The sequence below is a fragment of the Siphateles boraxobius genome, unplaced genomic scaffold (assembly GCF_051911475.1).
Source record: "Siphateles boraxobius isolate OS27281-9 unplaced genomic scaffold, OSU_SipBor_1 66, whole genome shotgun sequence".
NCBI lineage: Eukaryota > Metazoa > Chordata > Actinopteri > Cypriniformes > Leuciscidae > Siphateles > Siphateles boraxobius.
The window spans coordinates 30898704-30911961 of record NW_027509193.1 but is presented as its reverse complement, the minus strand read 5'-3'; the positions used below and the strand labels follow the sequence as shown (position 1 = coordinate 30911961).

At 40.4% G+C, this 13258-nt stretch overlaps 1 protein-coding gene across 2 annotated transcripts in view; it reads right to left on the bottom strand.

The window, feature by feature from the left end:
• Positions 1-13258, bottom strand: part of notch3 (notch receptor 3) — a 34708-nt gene that overhangs the window by 5586 nt on the left and 15864 nt on the right. Inside the window, exons 10-26 of one of the 2 annotated variants that reach the window (XM_077213528.1) lie at positions 12354-12467; positions 10830-11063; positions 10631-10741; positions 10123-10315; positions 9886-10031; positions 9417-9650; positions 9176-9328; positions 8832-9060; positions 8542-8743; positions 8220-8376; positions 7951-8135; positions 7685-7817; positions 6919-7173; positions 1570-1682; positions 914-1443; positions 507-833; positions 20-191 (exon numbers count right to left, since the gene is read on the bottom strand). In XM_077213528.1, the coding sequence (XP_077069643.1) occupies positions 20-191; positions 507-833; positions 914-1443; positions 1570-1682; positions 6919-7173; positions 7685-7817; positions 7951-8135; positions 8220-8376; positions 8542-8743; positions 8832-9060; positions 9176-9328; positions 9417-9650; positions 9886-10031; positions 10123-10315; positions 10631-10741; positions 10830-11063; positions 12354-12467 (3488 nt within the window). The remainder of the gene's footprint in view (positions 1-19; positions 192-506; positions 834-913; positions 1444-1569; positions 1683-6918; positions 7174-7684; positions 7818-7950; positions 8136-8219; positions 8377-8541; positions 8744-8831; positions 9061-9175; positions 9329-9416; positions 9651-9885; positions 10032-10122; positions 10316-10630; positions 10742-10829; positions 11064-12353; positions 12468-13258) is intronic. The other variant, XM_077213527.1, reaches the window with a different exon arrangement.

The window sequence follows — 13258 nt, the reverse complement described above, 5'->3', positions numbered from 1 at the left end:
ATATAAGGCGGCAGTTAACTTGGTGTAAGTGTGGATACTTACTGCTTACTTCTTTGAGGGGGAATGGGAAACGCAACATCTCACGAGCCTGCAGAGCGCCCAGATATTCAGCAGCGCTGTTAGCATTGCGGAAGCAGTCATCTGAGTCCTGGGAACATAATCTGTTGTCTATCTCCAAGTATACTATGGACCTGCAGAGAAGCCAAAGAGTATTTGTAAAGGTACACTCACATTAGCAAAACGTTGGCAAAATTTTGCAGGCAAAGAAGGTCCATTGTCAATATTTGAGCGATGCATGAAGCACCACTTACTCAAAGGTCCGTTCCAAAATAATCAGCTTTATTACTGGTCAATACAGCAAAAAACTTCAATGTTAAAAAAAAATCTTGAATTCAAAATTCATGATCTCATTGGGGTCCTATTGCGGTGACTGCTATTAGCCTGTAGAATTTCGCCGTACAAAGATAAATTAAATTGCACCGTTTACTTTAGTAACCCCCACTTACCCAATGACCTCCTGCTGAGGATGAAGCTCTCGTTTAATGCGTGTCTCACGGCCTTTATAGGGTCGGATCATGTATTCTCCATTCTGATCAAGGCGGAAACGCAATGTGGTGTGGAGGATTGCACTTAGTTTCTGTAGGAAAGCAGTTTGTGTCCTTAGAAGCTCCTCTGGAGGCAGCAGGACTACAATAACCAGCACATCTTCCGCAAGATCTTCTGGAATCTTCCCTGCACAATCCAGTCCATCCCAGCCACACTCTTCAGTATTGCAGCCTTGATCACAGAGCCCATCTGCGTAATGGTCGGTACAGTATGTCTCATAGATGGGGCTGAATGAAGAGAGACCATATTAGGGAAAGACCATAATAAACGGTCCTATGATTCATGATAAAAATCGTACAGGACTTACTTGCAGACTTTCTCTTTGTTCTTGCAATCAAAGTTATCGTACAGGCACTCTGCATTGTTGCAGAACTCATCACACTGGCTGTTGTTGAAGAGCCGCCAGCAGCGAGGGTCTGTGCAGCGTGCCCAAGGTTTCGCAGCAAGAGAGCAGTCACCTCCATCCCAGTGGCAGGTGAACGAATTACATTCTTTGTCACACACACCGTCATTGGCCTTGCCGTGACAATCAGCAATAGGGCACTGAGGAGTAAGTGGTGCCAGAAGCCTGGCTTCCTGTTCGCATCGTTTGCCTGACCAGCCATTGATGCACTGGCAGTGGAAAAAAGGGAAGCTGATTTCCTCTGTACACAAGCCTCCATTGCGGCAGGGCTTGGAGGAGCAGCCCTCACTGCTGCGGTGCTGACACAGTCGCCCGCCAAATCCCTGAATACAGGTGCAACGTGCACCTCGTGAGGTAAGAGTACAGCTGCCACCGTTGTTGCAAGGCAGCTCTTTGCAGTTCATGCTCCTCTCACAGTTAGCACCTGTATACCCCTGAGAAAGAGACAATGAGGAGTAAAGTAGTTGCTTTTGAATTTTAATACAGTACAGTTAAGATGAAAACACAAGATCATAATGCTATAGTTGATGCATTATGTCATATAAGGCCTGAATACTCACAAGCTGACAGGTGCAAGTGTATTCCAGCGGTGAGCTGCCGGACAAAGAGCACACTCCTCCGTTCATACAGGGCTGAGACTCGCATATACTGAATCTATTCTGACACCCTCGTCCTGAAGACAAAATTAAGTTAGTATTTAGACACAATCTTACATATGTTCCTCACATAGGGCTGGGTACCAAGTTCGGTACTTTTTAGGTACCGACCGAATGGCCTCGATACTACCGAGTATCGAAACATGTCTTGTTTTTCGGTAACAAGTTTCGGTACCTAAGTGGTTAAACTCGTCAACGTCAGTGAAACAATAAGCATGCAGCATGATTGGCTGTGGCGGAAAAACACTACTTTACGCGGCTGCCCAGAGACTTGGAATGCGCACGTGAGGCTGTAGTGTGTGTGTGTAACCATCCCAACCCAGATAGATAGAAATTATGTGGAAATGACCAAAAGTGTACCTACCTATGCCAGAAGCACGTGATGCAATATTTTCAACAAGATAATTGCTGCCAAGACCGGCAACACGGTAAATCTGATAAGGCACTTAAAAGCGCACAGAATACACTTGAGAGTAGAAAGTTTATCCGTCTTCGACAGCAAGAACTGGAGCGCGTCACAAATAAACCGAAACTCAGCGTATAGGATACTTGGCTCACTGACATGAGAAATAGTCCTATATACGATCAAAATATGTCTACTTTTAAACGAAACAATTAGAAATAAATAGTTTGATTACCTAATCCATATAGGCGAGCGCGCGTTCACTACTGCAGGAATGACGAGTCAGCATCGCAATAATCTTCTTTGCAGCCAACACACTTAGTAAACACTTTTTCATTAATAAACAATTAAAATATCTTCTTGCTATTGTTTCCTGACACATCCATAATCATTAGGCTACTTTTGCCAGTGCTTTGCGGCAAGCTTCATGTGTGCTGAGCGCGAGGCATATATCCCGCCCCCCAGTAGCCTATATTTAATTAAATTCACATTTATTTGTATAGCATTTTTCACAATATATATCGTTTCAAAGAAGCTTTACAGAAAATGCATGTGTCTAAATTACAATTTAGAGTGATCTGTTATCAGGGGTGACTGTGTGTAATGCATTTCAATTAATTTTCATTCAGTTTCATTGTTAAACAATGCATTAAGTTAAGGCAGAAACAATGAGCTCACTGAAGTAAAGAATACATGTTGTTAAATGATTAGGAAACATAGAAAACTTTAGCATTGGTGCTCTTTTACAGACTCAAAATATGAATGTAAAAAGGTCAACAAACTGAAAAAATTTAAGTTTTTTTTTAGGTAATGTTATATTGTTAAAACTGGTTTCATAAAATTGGTATCGAAAAAAGTATCGTTCGGGAACCGTTATCGAAGTTAAAGGGATAGTTCACCCAAAAATGAAAATTCTGTCAGTATTTACTCATCCTCATGTTGTTCCAACCTCGTAAGACCTTCGTTCATCTTCGGAACACAAATTAAGATATTTTTGATTAAATCTGAGAGCTGGTTCAATCCTCCATAGGCTTCTAAGGGATTGAAACTTGCCAGCCCCGAACAGTTATTAAAGACATCGTTAAAATACTCCAAGTGACTACAGTGGCTGAATCTTAAGTTTATCAAGCGACGAGAATACATTTTGTGTGCAAAAACAAACAAAAATAACGACTTTATTTCAACTATTCATTTCCTTCTCTGTGGGCCTCTAGTCAGTTAGCGTAGTGTGATTGCGTAGAGCTACATCAAACGTAGGCTCACTATTGGCCGACGCTGGTCATGTGTGTGATGCATGTGACGTACAACAACAGAAGAACTGCGCTATATCACTCGAGGCCCACAGAGAAGGAAACGAATAGTTGAAATAAAGTCGTTATTTATTTATTTTTTGCGCACAAAAAGTATTCTCGTCGTTTCATAAACTTAAGATTGAGTCACTGTAGTCACTTTTCGGGGCTGGCAAGCTTCAATCCCTTAGGAAGCCTATGGAGGAGTGAACCAGCTCTCAGATTTAATCAAAAATATCTTCATTTGTGTTCCGAAGGTGAACGGAGGTCTTACAGGGTTGGAACAACATGAGGATGAGTAAATACTGACAGAATTTTCAGTTTTGGGTGAACTATCCCTTTAACCCTCTGGGGTCTATGGTGTTTCTGGGGTCCTTGAGATGTTTTGACATGCCCTGACATTTGTGCTTTTTTCAGTTGCTTATTAACATATTAATGGCAAAGGTGTAATTACACTCTGTTTAGCACAAACAGGGCTACCATAATATGTGAGCAACATGTAAACATGTTTGTATTTTTGAGAGAATATTGTTTATGCATGGTTATTGAAAAAACTAAAACTTAAAGTTTCTGAAATAAGGCCACAAAACACATACTAAATATGTGTCCACAATACTTTTGGCTAATGGATGTTGTCGCCTAGGGTTTTTTCTTCAAAATGATCTGAAAATCATCCTGCCTAATCATTTACACAAAACAATACATTGATTTAATTTTTATAAGACACTTTTTGTTTGGAAAGGCAATATGCGTGGAGGCGTGTTCACACCTGAGTAAACAAAAACCTGCATAATGTGCCCCTTAATGAGCTGCATAATGAGCCTTTCACTTCACACAGGTGTGTCACTGGGTACCAAAGAATGCGAGGACACAAAAGAAATTATATATATATATATATATATATATTTTACAATTAGAAATTGTAACCAATTACAAATAGGTTACAATTACAACAACAATTACAATTTTAACAATATTTCAAGTGTATTCTTTCTTTGTAAAAAGTATACATTTTAGCATACGCATTTCAAAGGTAAGGATTCATTAGTTTGAATATTGGAACAAACACTATTATAACATCTTAGTTGATTAGGGCTGCAACTAACGATTATTTTGATAATCGATTAATCGGACGATTATTTTTTCGATTAATCGATTAATCGGATAGAAATTAAATTAGATTTTTTTTTTATTATAACTAAATAAAACCGTAAATCAGGGTATTTATGTGTAAAAGTGTACTTTAAAAAGAGCAAAAGCCACACATTGAGTTTTACTAATATCAATATTTGCATTGTTTTTAATGATAATTGCTGATGGCAAGTTGACAAACATGATTATTGTTAAAAAAAATGATATCCAACATATTATCTTTTAACACAATTTTTATTAAAACAAATTTACATGTGAATATCTGAACTAAAAACAAACTAAAAACATCTAAAATATATAAAATTCATTTAATTCTTATTTAAAATTAATTATATATAAGGAATATAAGGATAAAGAATATAATATATATTATATATAATATATAAAAGAATAATATAAGGATAAATTGATTAAATAAATATAGAAAGACTGAAAACAATTGTGTGAATGTATAGCCGCAGTAGATCGCGTTTGAAAAACAATTAAAACTTAGTAGACAAATGCTATAAAAAGAGAACGGAATGGAGGTAACGTTACCCAGCAAGCTAACAGGCTTGAGTAAAGGACAGGAGAAATTATGCATTAGTGCACAAGCATTCGCTGAAAACCACTGAGTACAGTGACTAAAAAACAATATTTTACTGCTGCTGTTATTAACTGCCTTTGTATTTAATGCTTCACTTTGTAAACACTGTTTTAGTTTAACCTATTTCTGCGGTAGCGCTATTTTAATCCATCACTTACGTTGCGAGCGAACTGATTGCACAACCTGATGCTCGAGACAAAATACAGACATCCCGGAAGTCCCGGGAGTCTCCCGCATATTGATTGCGGCCCTATGATTGCGGCTCCCTGATGCCCGCGAATTAGTTCAAACTCCCGCGCATGCGAGACAGAAGAGACTGCTCCAAACCGTGTAGCGCGCGCGCTCGGCAGAGCGCCTGAGGGAGAGAGACCTTGCGTGTGTGTGCGTACCAGTAAACGCTCCCCGTGACGTAAGCAGACCAACTAATCGATAATGACATTCGTTGACAACGATTTTCATAATCGATTATAATCGATTTTATCGATTAGTTGTTGCAGCCCTAAATTCAATACACCTACTTTATTTTTGACAAAACATTCCATACTATATATTTAACATATCAGCAAAAATTGGCGAACAAAAGCTTATTTAATGTGGCAGTAGTCTTTTTTTACAGTAGCCTAAAAACTTTATAATCTATCCAAAACTAATCAACAAAATCTTGTCTAAACATTAGTATTATTTAGTCTGTAACATATCGTGTTTATGATATTAGCATATACCTACATGTTAATTTGCAGTTTGTTGCTCATACAGACATTTTATTTCAACATATTTCAGTCTATTATTACTCATCTCAGTAGGCCATAGCAATATAGTTTGGATGTGTTCATGTAAAAATAAAATGTTTACTAATGTAGGTGCGAGAGTGAATGAATGGCACAGACACGTGCTCTATACCTGTAGTAAACAACAGCGCGCGCGCCTGTGTCGTTCATTCATCATTTCCACACAGACACGCAATTCATATTTAAACAGTCTTTTTGCGGTTTACAGACACTATTCAATATCGTGATTAGAACAAAGCACTTAAGAATAAATAACTTCACATCAGCTGGATCTGTGCTCCTCGAAATGAAACTACCAGCACTTCTGGCATATTTTTCAGGATTATTAGACAGTATTATTCCTCACAGCGCAGCAAGACGAGGTAAAGTAAAAGATTTTTATTAAACTTGATCTGTTTTATAATCCAGCTAGTGGGTGTTGGGATGTTTGCATGGCTTGTCTTAGATCATTTGCGTTTGAATAGCGCGCGCTCTCCGTGGGCGTGGCACATTAACACGTAATCAGGTATAATGAGCTGAAAAGAAAAAGACTGCAATCTCTCTCTTTTCATACAGATTACATAAACTGAGAATATTTGTTTTTTATATAAATGACTTCATTTAAAAGAAGAGAGTTAAAGCTTCATAAAGAAAAATCTCTCGTGTCTGTATGACAAGTATTCGTGGAGTTACAGTTAATATTTGGACGCGTTTTCAGAGTGGACTTCCCTGACAGAGAGAAGGCAAAACTCGCATCGTGTTTATTTTTCTTTATTTGACAAAAAGCACAACACTTTGTTTTTATTGTGAGTATACACAAAAATAATAGACACTTAACAGGATCGAATGATTCATAACACTTATATGTAAGATCAAAATCAACAGAGTATTTTGAGTCTCTTTTGCACTGATAAGAAAAAAGGCGAGACTATGGCGCCGGCGCGATAGACCACAGGGGGTTAAGGTATCGGCATCGTATCGGTATCGAAAATTTTGTAACGATACCCAGCCCTAACCTCACAAACACATTTTTTTTAGTGTTAAGAGATCTCTCACCTGTGAAGCCTGGCTTGCACACACACTGGTAATCATTGGGCAACTGTATGCAGTCCAAGCTGTTGGAGGGGTTGCAGGGATTGGAAAGGCACTCGTTGATGTCTCCCTCACAGCGTTCTCCAGTGAAGCCTGGAGGGCAGTTACATCTGTACCCTCCAACCGTGTCCACACATGTGCCGTTATTTTGACACTTGGGTATCCCTCGGGGCCATAAGGGAATTGCGCAGTCATCCTCATTTATCTCACAGAGGACCCCTAAGAAAATGTCAAAATGAAAACATTAGAGTGACAATATTCCAACCTATATGTAACCTATGTACACTTCCATTTAAAAGTTTGCGGACAGCAAGATTTTTTCTTTTAAAAAAAGAAAAGAGAAAAGAATTTTTTTTTTACGGCTTACAACATTGATAATGATTACTTGATGAGAAAATCTAAATATTTTAATTAATTCTTAAGGATCATGTGACACTGAAGACTGGAGTAATGATGCTGAAAATTCAGCTTAGATCACAGGAATAAATTAGACTCTAAAATATTAAAACAGAACAGTTATTAAAACAGTTATTTTACATGTAATAACAATATACTGATTTACTGTATTTTTGATCAAATACATGCAGAGACTTCTTTCAAAAACATTAAAAAATCTTACCGACCCCAAAATTTTAATGCTAGTTTATATTTTGATTTTCGCACTTAAGGCTAAAAGACTCTCGTTGATTCAGGTATATTTTTCACCATAGTTTTAGAATTTTGAACTTACCTAGTGTTCCTGGAGGGCAGGAGCAGATGTAATGTCCCACCAGGTTAATGCAGGTTCCTCCATTTTGACATGGATGAGACTGACACTCATTGACCTCTCTCTCGCAATTGCTCCCCTCATAACCAGGCATACACTGGAGTAAAAACAGGTCACTTCAACATCTGTTCTGAAATATCTTCAGTTCTTCATATTCTGTAGTTAATTAGGCCTTGTACTAGTATGAATGATAGTATATGCTATTTTGTACAAGTGGTAAGATGACTTACATCACAGGTGAATCCTCCCATGTAGCTCCTGCAGGTGGCACCATTGAGGCAAGGTTTGTCCTCACAGTGGTCAAACTGGGACTCACAGTAACTGCCTGTGTAGTCTGCGGGACATTTACAGTAGTGCGTGTTGCCAGTATTGACACAGTGTCCACCATAGTGGCAAAGCTCATCTGTCTGGAGACCTGTGCAAGAGAGATTGTGTGGACCGTTAACAAGGAGAAGATCATAGTGAAATTGAATCCATAAAAAAAAAAAAATCTATATACCTCTCTGTCTGGCTGCAATTTCACAGGACACTCCTGGGATGTCACAATAACGACCTGACCAGCCACCCAAACAGTCACATGTGAAGGAGGCATCTTTCTGTCTGCAGCGACCACTATTCTTGCATGGGTTAGAAGTCCTGCACCAATCAACTCGATACTAAAAGAGAGATAAAAAAATTAATTTTAATATGTAATTTATTTTCATTGGTTCCATTCTATCTATTTATTTATTTATTATTTGTTTTATTCTAATTTTTATTATTTTATGTAATATAAAAAATTTGTAAGCATATTGAGTTATAGCATAATGATGGACTAATACCTGGCAACGGGAGCCAGTGTAACCTTTAGGACATGAGCAGCGATATGACTCCAGGGCATCTTGACAAACTCCTCCATTAAGGCAGGGTTGAGAGTTACACTTGTTCACCTCGTACTGGCAGTAATCTCCAGTGAATCCTGAGCGGCAAGTGCATTTGAAGCCGTTGATCCCATCAGTGCAGGTTCCTCCATTAAAACAGGAGCTAAAACAAAAGGGGAGATGATTTGTTTATAAACTACTACTGGCTACAGCGTTTCTTTTATAAGCTATGAGCGTCTTCATGGTCTCACCTTTTAGTGCAGTCTGCTATGTTGGTCTCACAGAAAAAGCCTGTGAAACCTGGTTTGCAGGTACATGTGTAGCTGTTGACGTAGTCGGTGCAAGTGCCTCCGTTCTTGCAGGGACCGCTCTGACACTCATTCACCTCGGCAGCACAGCGTGGCCCGGTGAAGCCTGGCATACAGCTGCAACGGTATGAGTTCACTCCATCTGTACAGGATCCTCCATTCAGACAGGGGTCTGACAAAATTTTGAGAACACCATTAGATCACGCAAAATAAAGCAGTCAACGCCATTGACTGCTTTATTTGCAAGATCTGCAATAAAAACCTGGTTTATGTTCCATTTGACTCACTTGGTGAACAGTCATTGATATCAGTTTCACAGTTGGGACCAGTGTAGCCAGCATGGCAGGAGCACACGTAGCCACCCAAAGTATTTGTACAGGTCCCGTGGTTCTTACATGGGTTAGAGGTGCATTCATTTATGTCATTGTTACATAACTGACCTGTGGTTTGAAGGACACCCAGAGTTAAGACATGCTTCAGGAAACTCAATTCTTATAGACTTGAATCAGAATGCGTTTAGAAACTTACCCTGCCATCCAGGTTGGCAGTTACACTGGTAGCCCAGGTAGTCAGGTGTGTTCACACAGGAAGCATGGTTGGCACAAGGGTTGGGAGAGCAAGGTGTAAGCAATTCTGCACAGGTGGGACCACTATAAGGTGGCTCACAGAGACAGGTGAAACTGGCGACTCCATCCACACAGGTGCCTTGATTTAGACACGGGCTGGAGGCACACTCGTTGATGTTCACCTGACATAAGTTACCTGAGGATGGGAGTGAAAGACAGCTGTCAGAATGTAGCTATTGGCAAAAGCAGTGCAATTCTTAAGAACGGGAATCCCCTTATTAGGGAAACATTACACCCTTTTCAGTAGTAGAGTTTGAAAATAAAATATGAGAGAACAGCCTGTTCTTCCCGGTACAACAATGTGTAATAAAATCTCTTTTTGTTGTTATTATTGTAATAGACATACTGAGCTAATGTAACATATATCTCACCTCTAAAGCCCTGCCGACACTTGCAGGTGAAACCATTGAGCTGGTCGAAACAGGTGCCTGCATTCTGGCAGGGGCTGGGTAAACAATCGTTTCGGTCTAGGTCACAGTTCTTACCCACCCATCCAGGCTCACAGTCACACCGATAGCTACAGGAGCAATACAAACAAGAGTCACAGTCAAAACAAGTCCCCATTTATTTACTTCCTGCTGGTTTTAAAGTTTGTAATGGAGCTGTACCCATTAGGGTCATCCCTGCAGGTCCCGTGCAAACATGGGCTGCTGGCACACTCATCCACTTGTGAATAGCAGAATGGGTCGTGGAAACCTTCAGGGCACTGGCAGTGGAAGCCGTTCTCATCATCTACGCAGGTCCCTCCATTGCGACAAGGGTTCGACTGGCACTCATCAATCTCGTCTTTACATTGAGATCCTGAAAGGGATGGAAGTTTATAATGAGGTTTCAGAAACACTTTATTTTACAGTGTCCTTGTTGCATATTTTACATGTACTTACTATAGTAACATCTGTAAATTATACATAATTACAAGCAACTAATCCTAACCGTGTAGTCAGCATGTTGTTCGTTAATATTACTTGGTACTTAACTGTATAATTACACAGCAACAAGGACAGCGCAGAATAAAGTTTAACCGAGGTTTCTCTTCTGTATCTCTCTTAATTTACAAATTCAAGGGGGCGTTTAAAATGTATAAGAAAAGTGGGGGAAGATCTCTCCCTGTCTCACCGGTAAAGCCAGGTTTGCAGACACATTCATAGCGGTTTATGCCATCTTTGCAGATTCCGTAGTCACATGGGTTGCTAGCACAGTCGTCAAAGTTAATTTCACAGTTGGTACCTGTGTGGGAAGCCAAAACCTTCTTTAATATGAAACAGAAAACTGAATATAGCTAATACAGTTGAATTAGTAATACATCATCCCTCACCTGAGGTGCCATGTTGACACTGGCAGATATACTTGTTGACTCTGTCCACACATTTGCCGCCATTCTGGCAGGGGTTGCTGTGGCACTCGTTGAGCTGGTTCTCACAGCGGTAGCCGGTATAGCCAGGATAACAATTACAAGTGTAACTGGCAATGCCATCTATGCAAGTGCCATGGTGGCACAGGTCGGGCTTGCAGTTATCGATGTTGCTCTCACACAGCCTTCCCTCAAATCCTGAGGACAAAGAGGAGACGTGTAGGAGTGAATAAGCAGAGAATGGTGCTTTTCTGTAAGCCCAACATCTCAAGGCCTAAGTGAGGTGGTGAGAATGGAAAAGTATCAGATTTATATGGTCACCGATGCTCTACAGGTTCCTGCATTTGTGGTTTGTGTCTGTCAAGAACAATTTCCCCTCTACGGACCATTACTCCACAAGCTAGGTGAGACGAAATAGCATTGTCTTCGTTCATAGTATTTTCATATTCTTACTGTCTGCTCATAACCACTGTAGCTCACAAACTCTGCATGAATGATTTAATGCCCTTTATTTGTGTTTTTGTCTGGGGTGTAAATACTTCCTTGGTTTCCTTGTACTCTTTATCCTCCTTATCCAGCACCCCCTTGACTGCCCCCCTGCTTTTTTGGTCTGAAAATGTCTCTCCTCTTTCCCCAGTCTCGATACGTTTTTTCTCTCTTTTCGGTCTGCTACCTCCGTTTCCTTCTTTCTCTCTCTCTCTTGTGAAAGGTTCTACAGATTGGAGTCTCTGTTCCCGTGGTTTCCATGCCGACAGGCTGTCAAGGCAGCAGCCTTGTGAGGAGCAGGACAGGGCTGGGCTGCAGTAGTGAGAGAGAAAGTGAGAGAGCCCTTCACAGGCCTCACAGACCTGCTTTTGTCCCCTCGAGTAGCAGGACAATACCCTGCGTCCCAGCTAACGGGACAGCTCAGCAGAGGGGAACTGGAGCATGGCGAATACCAAACAGCAGGCTGTTTCAGACAATACACAAACTCCACGTCTGTGCTTTCTAAAAGCCAAGAGACACATGCAGTATATACTGTATCTTTAGCCCAAAACATTCACATACAAGCTCATGCTAATTTGATGGACAAACTAAAACCAGAAAACAGCCATTCCTACAGGCACAACTATGTGAAGGAAATTGCTGGGACCTTTGGTTGTGGCATACGTCACTGTGTGGGTATGCATTGTGGGTTACAGATGAACAGATGTCGGGGTGATGACCGAGCATAACCCTCAACGTCAGCAGCTGCTGGCCTTGGTGACCCTGTGACATTGGGGTCTGCAGGGCAGAGGGGGATTTGAGGCTTTTCGTCAGTATGCCCAGCAGTACGATCACAGAAACATTAAGTAAAGCATTTGACCCTGAGCTCACTACAAGCAGGTGTATGGATGTAGTCAGCGATGATGATTTTGACTTTGAACCCTGAAGGGATCCACAAAACTCTTGCACAGCAGGCACACACAATCATACACACATTTATTTACACTTCATTAAGCAGCTTACCTTCAGCACAGCGGCATTCATACCCATTGGGCCGGTCAATGCACTTGGCTCCATTTTGGCAGGGAGTGCTGGCGCACTCATCAATGTCGATCTGACACATGGTGCCAGTAAACCCTGGGACAGGCAAACATAGAGGTTAGAGGTCAGTCTGAGGCAGCAGAGGTGAGTTCCACACACTGACCGGGTCATTAGGTTCAGCTTTGAGGGCAGTAGAGCTCGGTCTAGTTATAGATCTCTGCACCTTGGCTTATTCAAGCTCATTGAGTTTTCAATGGAGGTTCACTTAAAAGTTTTGGATGAATCTCTGTTTAAATTTATGATGTCAGTGGTGTGTATTATCAGTAACATATGCACTGTGGCTTGACACTCTTTAAGACCATAGATAACCAGAATTTAAAACATTTGAGTAATACTGGAGCCTTAGAATATGTCCAGATTCTGCATTCTCTGAATCCATCCAACTGTCACAATCTGGAATGGACTGCGTTAAAAAGTTTTTCTTATCAATTATATTCTTGAGTTGACCTGTGAATTACAGTCTTAGTATGTGGAATTTTTTTTTGAGAACTTTGTTGGAATATTAACTGGCTCTTTATAAAAATTATTTGGAAGACATTAATCATGCTTCTTTACATTTTTGCAGTGATTAAAATTTGATATATGGAAAATATGTATTTGTGAGAGGGCAGTGGGATTTAAACACTGACTGATATCCCTTGTCTGGGAAAACGTTGTAGTAAGTACGAAAAAAATGTCTAGGGCGCCATGAGAAATGTTCATTTCTGCATCTTTAGAGGGTGTTGTGTTGATTAACAGTGTTATGATGGGATCTATGTTGATGCCTAGGGCATAAGGTTAGAAGGGGGAGATGCTAGAATTGTTTTCTTCAAGGCCACTGGCCCTCC